The 12,330-nt window shown below is 43.7% G+C and overlaps 2 protein-coding genes across 2 annotated transcripts in view; one reads left to right on the top strand and one right to left on the bottom strand.

Moving 5' to 3' along the window:
* Window positions 1–1,926: 1,926 nt before the first annotated feature.
* Window positions 1,927–7,357, bottom strand: RPL4 (ribosomal protein L4). The gene is made up of 6 exons (XM_018552823.1): window positions 7,244–7,357; window positions 5,322–5,493; window positions 4,422–4,528; window positions 4,065–4,203; window positions 2,589–2,713; window positions 1,927–2,028 (listed from the first exon to the last, which is right to left on the bottom strand). The coding sequence occupies exons 1-6, from the start codon at window positions 7,244–7,246 to the stop codon at window positions 1,927–1,929; spliced, it is 648 nt and encodes a 215-aa protein (XP_018408325.1). The 5' UTR covers window positions 7,247–7,357.
* A 394-nt stretch (window positions 7,358–7,751) lies between these two features.
* ZWILCH (zwilch kinetochore protein) overlaps window positions 7,752–12,330 on the top strand; it is a 39,153-nt gene continuing 34,574 nt past the window's right edge. Inside the window, exons 1-2 of the mRNA XM_018552822.1 lie at window positions 7,752–7,804; window positions 8,661–8,787. Coding sequence (XP_018408324.1) covers window positions 7,752–7,804; window positions 8,661–8,787 — 180 coding nt within the window. The remainder of the gene's footprint in view (window positions 7,805–8,660; window positions 8,788–12,330) is intronic.

Genomic DNA, 12,330 nt, shown 5'->3' with positions numbered 1-12,330 from the left:
AAAAAAGTTATGTTCAATAACCCTGAAAAATGTTATACCAGAGCTGTGAGACAGTGATGTTGTTGTTGCTGTGTTGGTCTTTCTTGCATTTCTGAAACTGAATTGCTTAGGCCTGTGCTTGTTCTGCTAGCAACTGAAGCCAAAAACCAACAGAAACCTCCATCTTATAATACCAGATTTCCTTTAAAATGGACACAAGAAGCCTCAAAGAAAACAGGAAGGTTTATATTGCAGCCTTACAGGCCAGCAGGCATAAGTGATATGAATGTCTGAAGCACAGCCAAAGCTGCATTTACAGCCGGCCCTATGCCAAGATGCCACTCAGATCTCCATGACTCCAATAAAAAATAAAATAATCCGTTCTAAAAAAACAAACCACTATTAGATTCATTAGGCTTTGCACAAATACTGGTCAGTACCTCCGAGTCTTTCACAAGAACGTGTCATATTCCTCTCCACTTTTGTAACAAAACCCCTGTACACATTAAAGAATTTTCTTAAATAGGAGGTATTTGCCTCCAAGTTTCAGGAAAGACTGCAGTGTGCCATCAACCTTGCGCTCTCTCCAATCACATTTCAGTCCGACATTAGTGATGGATAAAGGCTCTTGCACTTTTTTTCTTGCAAACCCTTTTAGCTGATATCACCCAAAAAATGGCCAGCTATTCAGATGAGTGAATCAAACCAGGAAATGCATGGCAAGTGTTCATGTGCCCAAAGTTACAAATGATTATGGAACTACAAACCCTGCATGTTTGTATGATCTGCACCAGGCTGAACAAAGTCTATTCACCAGCACCGATCAATGATAAGGTTTTGAGAACACTAAATATTCCACCATAAAGGCAAAAAGGTAAGAAAGCTAGCCCAAAACAATAAGCTTTAAATATATTAAATATGTTCTATACAAAACACTATTTGAAGTTCACAACAATCTTGTCAGTAACACCAACAGCAGTTCATATTAAATGGCATTTTATTGGTAACAACTCCAAAGTGCTGAACCTCTAGGGAGTCACATTTATGATTCCTTGGCTGCTGCAGGGGCAGCGGGGGCAGCTGCTGCAGGGGTGGCTGCTTTCTCCTTTTTCTTTTGTTTCACCTTTATCTGCAAAGAAAAAGAAAGAGTTAAGACTAGAACAAGTTTACTATAAGCATTATCCAGATCACAACCCTTTACCCAATAAGCAGCTGACTCAAATTCAGCCTAATAGCCCAGAAAACAAGTAGACAATACTTGTGAACAATGGTGGTCAAGATTAATGTTGGTGTGAGTGTACCAACACGAATGTCCCAGTACACATTGGGCCTTGCAGGGGCCTGAATGCTTTATAAAAATATTTGAAGCATAATGGTCTCTTGCTTTTGTACCCCTGGCAGACTAACTGAAAAACACTGCCGCAGCACATCCGCTACTAGATGCTACTTGTATCCGTCAGGAAGCTTGGGTGGTAGTGTTCTATAACCCCTTCACAACCCATGACGGGATAATCCTGTCATGAACTCTGAAGGGGTTAAACAGACGCCGGGAGTCTTCAGTTTTGTAGAGCTGGTGGCCAGCTTTACAGTAGAAGCGATTCGGGCAGCTCAGCTGCCGCCAGATCGCTTCTACGATCCATTTCATGGGCCCCTCCTGCAGGCTCAGGACCGGCTTGTTTTTGGGCACTAAAGTTAGCAAGTGCATTTTTCACTAAATTGTTGGGTTTGCCAAGTTGCGCTAATGTCGGGCAACATAAATTTGCAACTGCCACCATTTTATTCTACAGGGCCCTGGCTTTCAGAAAATATATAATGTTTGGGGGTTTTAAGTAATTTTCAGGCCTAAAATGTGGATTATAACATGTAATCAACATTTTTTTAAAAAGGTCTTAGTCTTTAAGGGGTTAAAAACCAGACAAGTTTTAGTGCCCTACCACAGGCCAATCACTAGTGAAAATCATTGTAGATGACACAAGGTCCTTTGCGTTGAATGCGACGGCGGTTCCTCATCTTACCCTTACCGGCACGCATACGCTGGGAAGCATAGACCTAAACAAAAGAAGATCTTCGTTTAGGACTGACAGCAACACTGTGGCCAACACAGGACTACTTGACCAAACTATTATACAACATAGATGCAAAGCAACAAGTTAGAGTCACATCAGTTTTATACATAAAGCTGCTACACAATCATTGTGAGCAGAAATATTAAAACAAAGAAATTAAAAGCTAAACCATTAAATATGTGTCATCACTAGAATACATGGCTGAAGAGATACACAATAACCTTTACCATTATATACACACACTATGCATTTTTATACAGATACTTTAAAAGTTAATGGTGAGGTTAAAGGAATCTAATAGAGCTGCTAAAACATACCCAATAGATTTCTGGTGCATTAGGCCCCATATACACCATTTTGTAGAGATACACATGTATTTTCTGCACATTTTAATGTGTTGCAATAAAATGTAATGCAACTCAACTTGCTTTACACATTACGTTAGACAAATATATATATATTTAGCCATGTGCCTTGAGTTCCGCTACAAATATATTTAATACCGGTGTAAAAATTTCCCAGATGCCATCATAAGCCTCTTACCTTCTTGATGTCATTCCACGCTTTGAGCTTCTTCAGCAGCAAGACAGCCTCCTTTGTCTTCTTGTAACTTTCAACTTTATCTTCAACCACCAATGGAACCTCTGGGATCTCCTCAATGCGGTGACCTGAAAACCATCAAAGAATACGTTATTAAATTAACCATTACCAATCTTGCTATGCATTTTTCTTAAGCATTACAATTCTAAACAAAAATACATTTTTTATTGCGTCAATGCAGAGGACAAATTTCTGTACCGCTGTGTGGCAGCTGCTCAACATGTCACAGCTTTGGTTCTATTTTGCAAGGCTTGCACAAGGATTTTGTATGTGAAAACTGTAGAATTATGCAGCCTATTATGTAGTGGAGTAGTTCTGCCCCAGATACAAAACCGGAAGGGAAAAAATCTCTTATCTATCACAAGTTGTCTGGTGGAAAATGTTCCCTCCATTACCGTTTGTGAAAACTACTTTTGGATCTTCTATCAATTTCCATCCTTGTGACAATGCACACTGAGCCTACCTCTATTTTAAAAGCTCCTCAGTTTAAAACATGCTGCTTTTTAATGATAGTCTTCCAGCAAAGGCAGCCCTCGACAGATAGCAGACTACTAGAAATTGCATCCTGGTGCCTGGGCTTTTGTCAGACCCTTCACTGTCCCCCGCATCCCATTCTCCTCCCCACTGGGAGCCTCTGTCGTCTGTGTCCACTTTGATCCCCACCACTCTCCCTGCCTGCATCAGCAGGGATGGGACACAGACCGCTGCAGCTTGCAACCAGTAGGGAGGAGACCACTGTGCTTCGGCATTACCCGTGCCCCCTCTTCCCATCTACCACCAGCTGCTGAAAGCGGGCATGAAGTCTCCCATTCGGCAGCTGGGAGCAATAGCCACCCTGCTATTGGCTATTTTAAATTGCAGTAGCCGATAGATGCTGGCTATTGCTCCCAGCCACTGTTTGTCAATCAGTAGAGGAGGACCTGAAAGAACTTTCTCCTTCAGTTCTCTCTTCTGCAAAAGCCAGTATCTGATACTGCAATTTAAAATGGCCAATAGCAAGCTGGCTATTGCTCCCAGCTGCTGTGTTTACATTCAGCTGCCTTAGTAAGCAGCGGTCATTCCCCAGCTAAAGCCATTGAAGTGGAAAGGTGACACTAGGTGTCTAAGAAACTCTCACCTCCAATGTCTGTATATAAAGAAAAAAAAAATGCAAGTTCCCCACCCACACAAACGTGAAAACACCCCCATGAAAAAAAACAACCCGTCTCAACTTTAGTTGGCTCCTGGATTCAAAGAAAATGTGTCAAGCCCTGAGCTAAGGGATAAGTTATACAATTAGAATATAGAGATTGACTCATCAGAGCTTCCACTGAAATCACAGGTATCATAAACACGGACCAGAAGTGGAAATCATCATATTGAGAGTACGTATCAAGTACAGCTAAAAATGAAATGAAACCAATGTCACTTGCTTCTTACCTTTAGACATGATAAGTGCAGGCAGGGCTGAAGCAGCCAGTGCAGAGCAAACAGCATATCGCTTCTGGGTTACATTGACTCTACGGTGCCAGCGTCTCCAGGTTTTTGTTGGGGCAAACATGCGTCCTCCTCTGCACATCTAAAGACCATTATTAAGGAATGCAACCGCAAAGTAAAAAAGCTTCCACCTTCCAAACATTTACCAAGATTGAAGTAGCCCTGCTCAGAATTTAGATTCGCATCAGCCACCCACACCAGCATTATGACAGCAGGCAACTGTCGCAAAGCGAGGAGTAAGGCGCAAATTACAACATCACAGCAAGCTGAAATTTCTCCACAAACATTTCAGAAGGATACGTTTCCAAATGCACCCTGGCCGGAACGGTGAGTTCCACCACCACGGACACGGGGAATACGGGCAACAGCCCTGCCGGTTCCCCATGATTCAGCACTGGTCTGGTGACCTGGAAATAAGAGAAACCGCATGAGCAAAGAAAGATTTGTTTGATTTTAACTTCAACAGTCTGAGAAGTTTATCAGATCTTCATGGCAATCATTAGTTTCAGAAACACGGACCAATGAAGTGAAGCTCATCATGTGTAAAAACTTTTTCTACAAAAAACAGTCAAGTAGACAATTTAGGTTTTCACTAATCTGAACTACGAGGCACTTCGAGCTGGCAAGTAGATAGTGCACACAAAACCCAGTCTATATGAATCAGAGCTTTAAAATCCTCGGCACTTGCATGGGAATAAGACATTCATAGTCAGCTTCTTTTTACTATTGGGTTTGTGGAAGTCACTTCTAGTGACATCACTACCTGAGAGGCAGGAGGCCAGCTCCCTAACCTGAGAATAGTCAGAATATAGAGGATTACTTCACAGACCTATCATATGCAGAATAGATACACTGGACTTCACAAGTCACAAAGAACTTGAGTGGAACCTTCATTATGGAACTCAATCTTTACCTTGAGTTCTATTTTTGAATAGAGTGGGAAAGCATTTTAACCTCTGCCATGATTTTATGGATGTCATTTACACTTCTGTGCCAGGGGTAGGCACCACTGGCACCACCATGGGGCATTGCAAGACTGACAACCATGGGCATGACCAGATTTGTAGTGTCACCACAGTCTGAGTGCCGAAGCTGCCTATCTTACTTTATACATAGTTCTGGCTGTTGGATCTTGTTTACGTGCATGTCAAGTCAGTCTAAACAGAGACTACAAAACCCAGTGCTCTTCAGAACACATACCAGCAAGCTCGCTCACTGCATATGGCTGCCTGCTGTTCTTGCGCAGGTTAGTGTGAACAAAGTTGACTATATCTGGACGTATAGGAGCCTTGAACACTGCAGGCATAGTGACATTTTTGCCTGACGATTCCCCCTTTTCGGAGTACACGGTTATCAAAGGACGAGCGCAGGCCTAGGGGGAGTAACAAAAACAAAGTTAGTGCATGCAACAAACACACACACATTTCATTCTTAAGCACAGAATGCTCAGACTCGATCATCATCAGTCCACAGTACTAGCATAATGACAGTAGGCAACTGTCGCTAAATACCAGGTAAGACGCAAATTACACCATCATCGCATTGGAAGATACTACAGAACAGCCTTCAGAATACATTCCACACATAAGAAATGGAGATTAAGGAAAGCAGAAACATGTAAAGTGCACTATAGGCATCTTTATACAGTGGGGGGGAGGGGGAGAATTTATCAAATCTGGAGCAGATGTGCATGGCAACCAATCAGCTCTTCTCATCAGTTTGTTCAGTTAAGATTTGAAAGTAAAACAGAGAAGCTGATTGGTTGCCATGAACAGCTGCTCCAGGATTTGATACATTCCCTTCAGTGTGTATACATTCTTCTCATAACTGGGAGCCAAAGCAGCTCATATGGGTAACATTCCCTAGGACTTTATTAATGGAGCCAATTCATTAAATGACACAGTATGGGTGAAGTTTCGTATGTTAAGTTTTATAGAAGTTACATTTCATACGACAACAATGCTACTGGCACAAAATAAAAGCATATACAAAACTGTGAGTGTGGATGGCAAAACACTAGCGGTACATATATCCTTTGTTGTATGGGCACAATATATTTCTTGTTTTCTCTGTAAACAGCCCTCATACCGATGCTCTTATTTTGGGTAAATGCCAGAAAGAAATCTTCGCCCATAAGGGACATATATATATATTTACTGTATCCCATTTACAGTATATATAAGTAATAAAGTACATGGTGTCATCAGCCTGGCTGTGCGGTGAGGCCATGTATAGCTCTGGCAGGTAAAACACATTCATTACGCAAACAGCCAGATGGATAAAGTAGAAGCTGGAAAACTTCTGTTACAACCAGAAAATCACAGCTGGATAACATTGGACATCATACAGTCACAATGGAGATCAGAGCAAAGCCTTGGTCAGAGTACAGGTCCAGCAGCATGGAGGGCAAGTACAGCTGATGTGTACAGGAAAAGAGCATCATTGTGAGCGTGAACGTAATAGGTCTGTATATGGAAAAGTAGCATGGAGCATGAGCGCATCCCAAATCAGTTGCATGGAGTGCAAGTGCTGCCTGGAGTATGTGTACATCCTGAGTCAGTGTATAAGGACGATAGCAGAGTAGAAGTGTGATCTTAATATACAGATAAGGTAGCTTAGGAGTGTGGCATTAGTATATGAGGAAGCTAGCATGGAGTATGGGTGCAAAGGAGCATGGAGAATGACTGCAACTATAGTATATGGGGAAACCAACATGGAGTATGAGTGCAGCCTTAGTATATGAGGGAGCAGAAGTGCGGCCTGAGCCACTATATGGTAAATAACAGCATGGAGTAAGAGTGCGGCCTGTGCCAATATATGGGGAATAACAGCATGGGAGTATGAGTGCAGCTTTAGACAGTATTATACGGACGGCAGCATGGAGAATGAGTGCGGCTTTAGTAAATGTGAAAGGCAGCATGGAGTAGGAGTGCATGTATGGTAAAAGCAGCATGGAGGACAGCCGGCCTCCCCGCATGCCTGGCTCCGGCCTAGTTCTCCGGGCATAGCAAGGCGGAAAACGGAAAAAACACAGCAGGAACGTGGGCCATAGTCCACACAACTCAGGGAACCCAATTCAAACATCCCCCGACCCTCAGTCACCCCTTTCTCCCGCATCTTACCATGCTGATCGCCTGCTCCTGCCTGCTACTCGATGGCGGACACAGAGAGAAAAGGGAGGAGTCTCGGCAACGCGGCACTATATCCCCCCGCCGGTACAGGAGCGGCGTCTGCGCACTACACCCATACTACAGTGACATGCAAAGCCAAATGACACCTCCTAATATACACCAGTAAATAACAATAATGTCGTCTTATCATCTTATAACTGGATTTAAGGCTCTCGAGTAAAATAAATCGCTGTAGCCATGTCTGCACTTCAGGAACTATTTTGTGTCGCGGATGAATCTAGTGAACGTGAAAGATCTACGTGTCACGTGTACGACAATTCGAAAATAAGTGCAAATTATTAAAATAAATGGACGTCATGTCTTATTTCCCGAACTCGGACTGTTTTTAGAAAAATGTAGCTGTTTTTATGTGTTTTCTGGTTTCCAGTAGTAGGGAGCGCGGCTGTAGTTCAGGGGCGGTGACCCGGTGAGCCCGCGCAGTTCAGATGGTGAGGGGAGGATGTGGAAGGACAGGCATGAGGCGGCAGCTGAGCTGTACACATTCCTCGGCAGGTGAGGAGCCCTGTTTCATGGTGTACGAGGATAAGACCATTACTTCTAATTTGTATAGTATGCAGTCTGAGCTTGGTCCAGACAGAAAGCGTTCCTTTATTATTTGACAGCTGTGGTATCCATAGCAGCCAATCGCGATCGGAATTTATTTTGAAGGAAAGGTTGCTATGGGTTACTGTCATTTCCTGTTTACATTTACTTTTTGAATTAACCTCAATGATGCTTGAGGCTCCTTCATCACCCCAATCTGACGCTTCTACCAGAGTTTGTTTTCCTCAAAGTGTATATACAGCCAAAGCTTTTTCTTTTTTTTAGGGTGGATGTATTCCTTTGTGGTTTTCCCTCCGATGTGTTTTCTATTGAAATCAGTGGAAGAGCATCAAGATGCATGTAAATGTGCATTGCTATGTTACATTGTATTGGATGTCAACCTGTCATAACTCACATTGTGATGCGTTTATGTTATGATGCGTGTTGAAACGCATATTGATTGATTTCAATGGAAAAGACATTAAATTAGAACTGAAGCCGAACTTTTGTTAGTTTTGGGTAGAGTAAGGGAAGTTTAGGCCCTGTTCACACCAGGGCATATTGTGACCCCGCGGATTAGCCGTTGAAAAAATGACACATTGTGACCGAGCCTCAAACATGCACGAAAGTGTGTACTTTGACGCATGTAGAGTATATGTTTACAAATGCGCAACACGCTTGCATTTCCGCTATTAGGTAATGGCACCCCAAATGCGGCCGAGCAAACATGTCTTTTCCCTGCATGTGAGAATGTGCATTTAAAAAAAAGTGAACTGTATGTCGCCAAATTTGTAATACTTCTTTTCCACCTTCAGCGCACATCCAGGGCCTCGGAGGGCCAGTCACGCGTTATCCAGTGCGTTCTGGCGCGGTCCGAGCCCGGATCGCATAGATCAGGCTGGGCCGCATTCTTGGGAGGGGGTGTGGCGGATGTCATCCATGTCAATGGCACTGTAGGCACACACACACACACACCCCCCATACCCGCAATGCAATCACCAGCACCGGAATGCGAGGTTCAGGAATGCCCTCCAGTGCAGTGCGCTCTAAAAAATAGTGCATGCCGCATTTTTTTCTGATCACACTGCACCGGAAAGGAGGGCATTCCTGTACCTCACATTCTGGTGCGGGTGGTGTGCCTGTGTTCTATCAAAGATTGTGACTGGGTTGGAATGTGTGACCTGTCACGTGGTCACACATTTTATGGTAATCACGCCCATTTGTTCCGGGAATAAAATATGTGACCGGCAAAAGGTGTAGAATTCCAAGCTTCCTCAGCAGTTCCAGGGCAGATCAGCATCATAGACCATATGTGCAGGAGAACTGATCGGTCCTGAAATGTCACTTCTATTGGACTTTGTGGAACGTGAGATCGCGCTCAAAAAGTCGGATAAAAGGGAGATTTGAGGACCGATCGGCTGTTCCAGGGCAGATCAGTTCTCCTACACATACCATCTGCAATGCCGATCTGCCCTAGAACAGCTGAGAAAGCTTGGAATTCTTCAACTTTTGCCGGTCACATATTTTAACCCTGGATAAAATGTGTGACCACGTGACCGGTCACACATTCCATCGCCGAAAAAACTGGGCGGCATTATGTTTAAATGTGTGACCACCTCACCGGTCACACAGTCTAACGTAGTCACAAACTTTGATAGAACATCTGCGGAGCCATTGACATGAATGGCACTGCCAAGCCCCCTCCCGCCCAAGAACGTGACCCATCCAGATCTATATTGTGTAACTGGACCCTCAAAGATTTCCAATGTATTCCTGTTCTGGAGACCACCCAAAATTTAGGATTTTCGTTCACTTTCAGTGGTGATAGTCACCAGAACAAATAGAGAGGGTGAAGCTCCCTAATTGGAACACAGATGGCAATAAAACTCTTACTGGGGTTCTAATACCTCTCCACTCTATCCAAAACTAAAAGTGAAGTATTTGGCTTCAGGTGCTCTTTAGGCAAAGATGCAAAGATATGGATCCAGCCTTGGGGTTCATGTACACCAGCGGTTCTCAACCTGTGGGTCGGGACCCCTTTGGGGGTCGAGTGACAATTTGCCAGGGGTCGCCGGGAGTCTCCCACTATTAGATAGCTATTAGATTATCATCATCATTATTATTAATAATAAAAGCTGACACCCTCGGCTTGTGTTATATGGTTTGCCATTTTAGCGGTTACAACAGTGGTTCTCAACCTGTGGGGTCGCTGTGTGATTTCTGCTCGGTGAGAGTCCTCCTCGGCCCTCTCCTAGCGCAGCAGTGTCAGGTCTCCCGCCACGCCGCCAGATGTCGCTGCAGCAGCCGCGTCAACCCTAAATTTTACCGTTGGGCGTCACCACAACTTGGCAAATGTTACCAAGGGGTCCCGGCCCTAGAAAGGTTGAGAACCACTGATGTACACGGTCACAGAGGGTCATACATGTGTGTGTTTATGCATTAGAGTCACAGGAGTTCCGTGCAGCCCGTAAAAACAATCAGTCCAGCGCCGTGCATTTGTCCCCTAGTACCTGTACAGATGTAAAGGGATGGAGGTGCAGGAAGATCAGATGTTGCATCTGTCAGCGAAAAAGGGCAGAAACTGCACCCAATGCTGCTGAGGAAAATTACAACTCATTAAGGAGCGGGGGAGCACACTTTGGCTTTAGGTGCTAAAGGACCGGTGTTCTGTCGAAAGCTCCAATTCATTGAGATTTCCAATGACGTCACGTCCGGCGACTTGCCAGTAGGAGATTTGGATGAGTTGGCTCCAGTGCACTACTCGTGGCATTTTCCTAATCCTCATCGAGTTCTCTAATGATCTTCATTGCGCCTGCATGTCTTCAGAAGTCTCATCGAAGTCTCCAATTCCGTTTACTGCACCTGCACATGTCTCTTTTCCGTGGCTCTAGTGCGCGTGCGCCACACCCAGCATTTTCAAACCCCTCAGCGAGTTCTATAATTATCACAGCATTGTGAAGCCGTGCAGTGATGGTAGTTGGAGAATTCAGTAAGGATTACATATGGTCACGAATGTCGGAGTGAGAGTGAGAGCAATCAATCACTGATAACACTAAACTGATGAGCGATAAAAGCTTTCAAAACGTTGCCTATGGCCAATTTTGGGTATTGTATTTTTTCGAGGTTTCAAGCGTGCGCGTGCAATTTTAAGGCTTGACATGTTTGGTGTCTTTTTACCGGACATGACCCCGTCTTTTATATTTTACCAAAAAATTGGGTAATAATGACTTTATGAAAGTAATGTTTTATCATTTAATATTGGAGGTAACAGTTTTTTTGTTTTTTTTAAATTTGGTAATTTTCCCTTAATATAGTAAAAAATAAAACCCCCAGTGGTGATTAAATACCACCAAAAGAAAGCTCTATCTGTCCCCAAACAATGGTATAAAATATATTTCAGTACAGCGTTGCGTGACGGAATAAACGTCAATCAAAGTACCGCAGCGCTGAACACTGAAAAATGGCGAAAGGGGTGTAACACCGCGGACTTGAAGTGGTTAAATATCGATATAAAATAATAAATTGAAGATTTCCAACAGTGTAACAACATTCTGCTTCTTGCAGTGTCTATGAAAAAGTGAAGAAAGAGAGGCATCCCAGGTGTGCACAGATCGCACTGTGGATGCCATTTTTTTTCCAATGGCACCCTAGTCACGCCGGCCGGATAGCGCAGTTTCCCGCCGCTGATTCCGCCTGTGCTTCTGAACACGACCGCAGCTAAAAAACAGCCACGCGTTGTGTATCGCAGAAAAAAAGGTACTTGTACGTTTTTTTTCTGATACACGACATGTGGCTGTTTTAGCCGCGATTGTGTTCAGAAGCATGCGATGACCCCGCGCTGTCATTTTACGTGGCCTAACACTTGGTGGTGAGTTGCTGTTGTTCCCAGTTGCTTCCACTTTGTTATAATACCTACAGGTGACCATGGAATATTTAGTAGCAAGGAAATGTCACGGATGGACTTGCCTATCACAGTACCACGCTTGTATTCACTGAGCTCCTGAGAGCGACCCATTCTTTCACAAATGTTTGTAGAAGCGTCTGCATACCTAGGTGCGTGATTTTATACATCTGTGCCCACGGAGGTGATTGGAAAACCTGAATCCAATGATTTGGAGGGGTGTCCTAATACTTTTGGCAATATAGTGTTTTTAGAGGTGTGTGTATTTGTGTGTGTGCAAAAACACCCTAACATTTCTTATAAAGTGCCACTGTAGGTGCGGTGGTCCTACACCAATTAGTGAATGCCCAAATTGTTTGGAACCTCATTTGGGTTTCAGAAATTGCCACAAGCAGTGATTTCAGCTAATAGTGTGGAATCATTCAAGAAGCTTTTGGACGATTTCCTGAGAGACGGTAATATACAGGGGTACAGGTACTCCTAATAACGAGATGACTCAAGGACCTATACACTCACACACACACACAATAGGTTGGACTTGATGGACATATGTCTTTATTTAACCTCAAATACTATGTAACTATGTAACTTCACA

This window comes from Nanorana parkeri, unplaced genomic scaffold (assembly GCF_000935625.1).
Source record: "Nanorana parkeri isolate BGI_ZX_2015 unplaced genomic scaffold, ASM93562v1 scaffold98, whole genome shotgun sequence".
Classification (NCBI taxonomy): domain Eukaryota; kingdom Metazoa; phylum Chordata; class Amphibia; order Anura; family Dicroglossidae; genus Nanorana; species Nanorana parkeri.
This window is presented reverse-complemented; position numbering and strand designations above follow the sequence as displayed.

What these genes read in the sequence shown, in the direction of transcription:
- RPL4 (XM_018552823.1), bottom strand. An exon ending in GCCAGGGTGCATTTGGAAAC is followed by an intron (nt 4,204 to 4,421) that starts GTATCCTTCTGA and finishes AATGGTCTTTAG; the next exon opens with ATGTGCAGAGGAGGACGCAT. An exon ending in CGTGGAATGACATCAAGAAG is followed by an intron (nt 2,029 to 2,588) that starts GTAAGAGGCTTA and finishes TCTTTTGTTTAG; the next exon opens with GTCTATGCTTCCCAGCGTAT.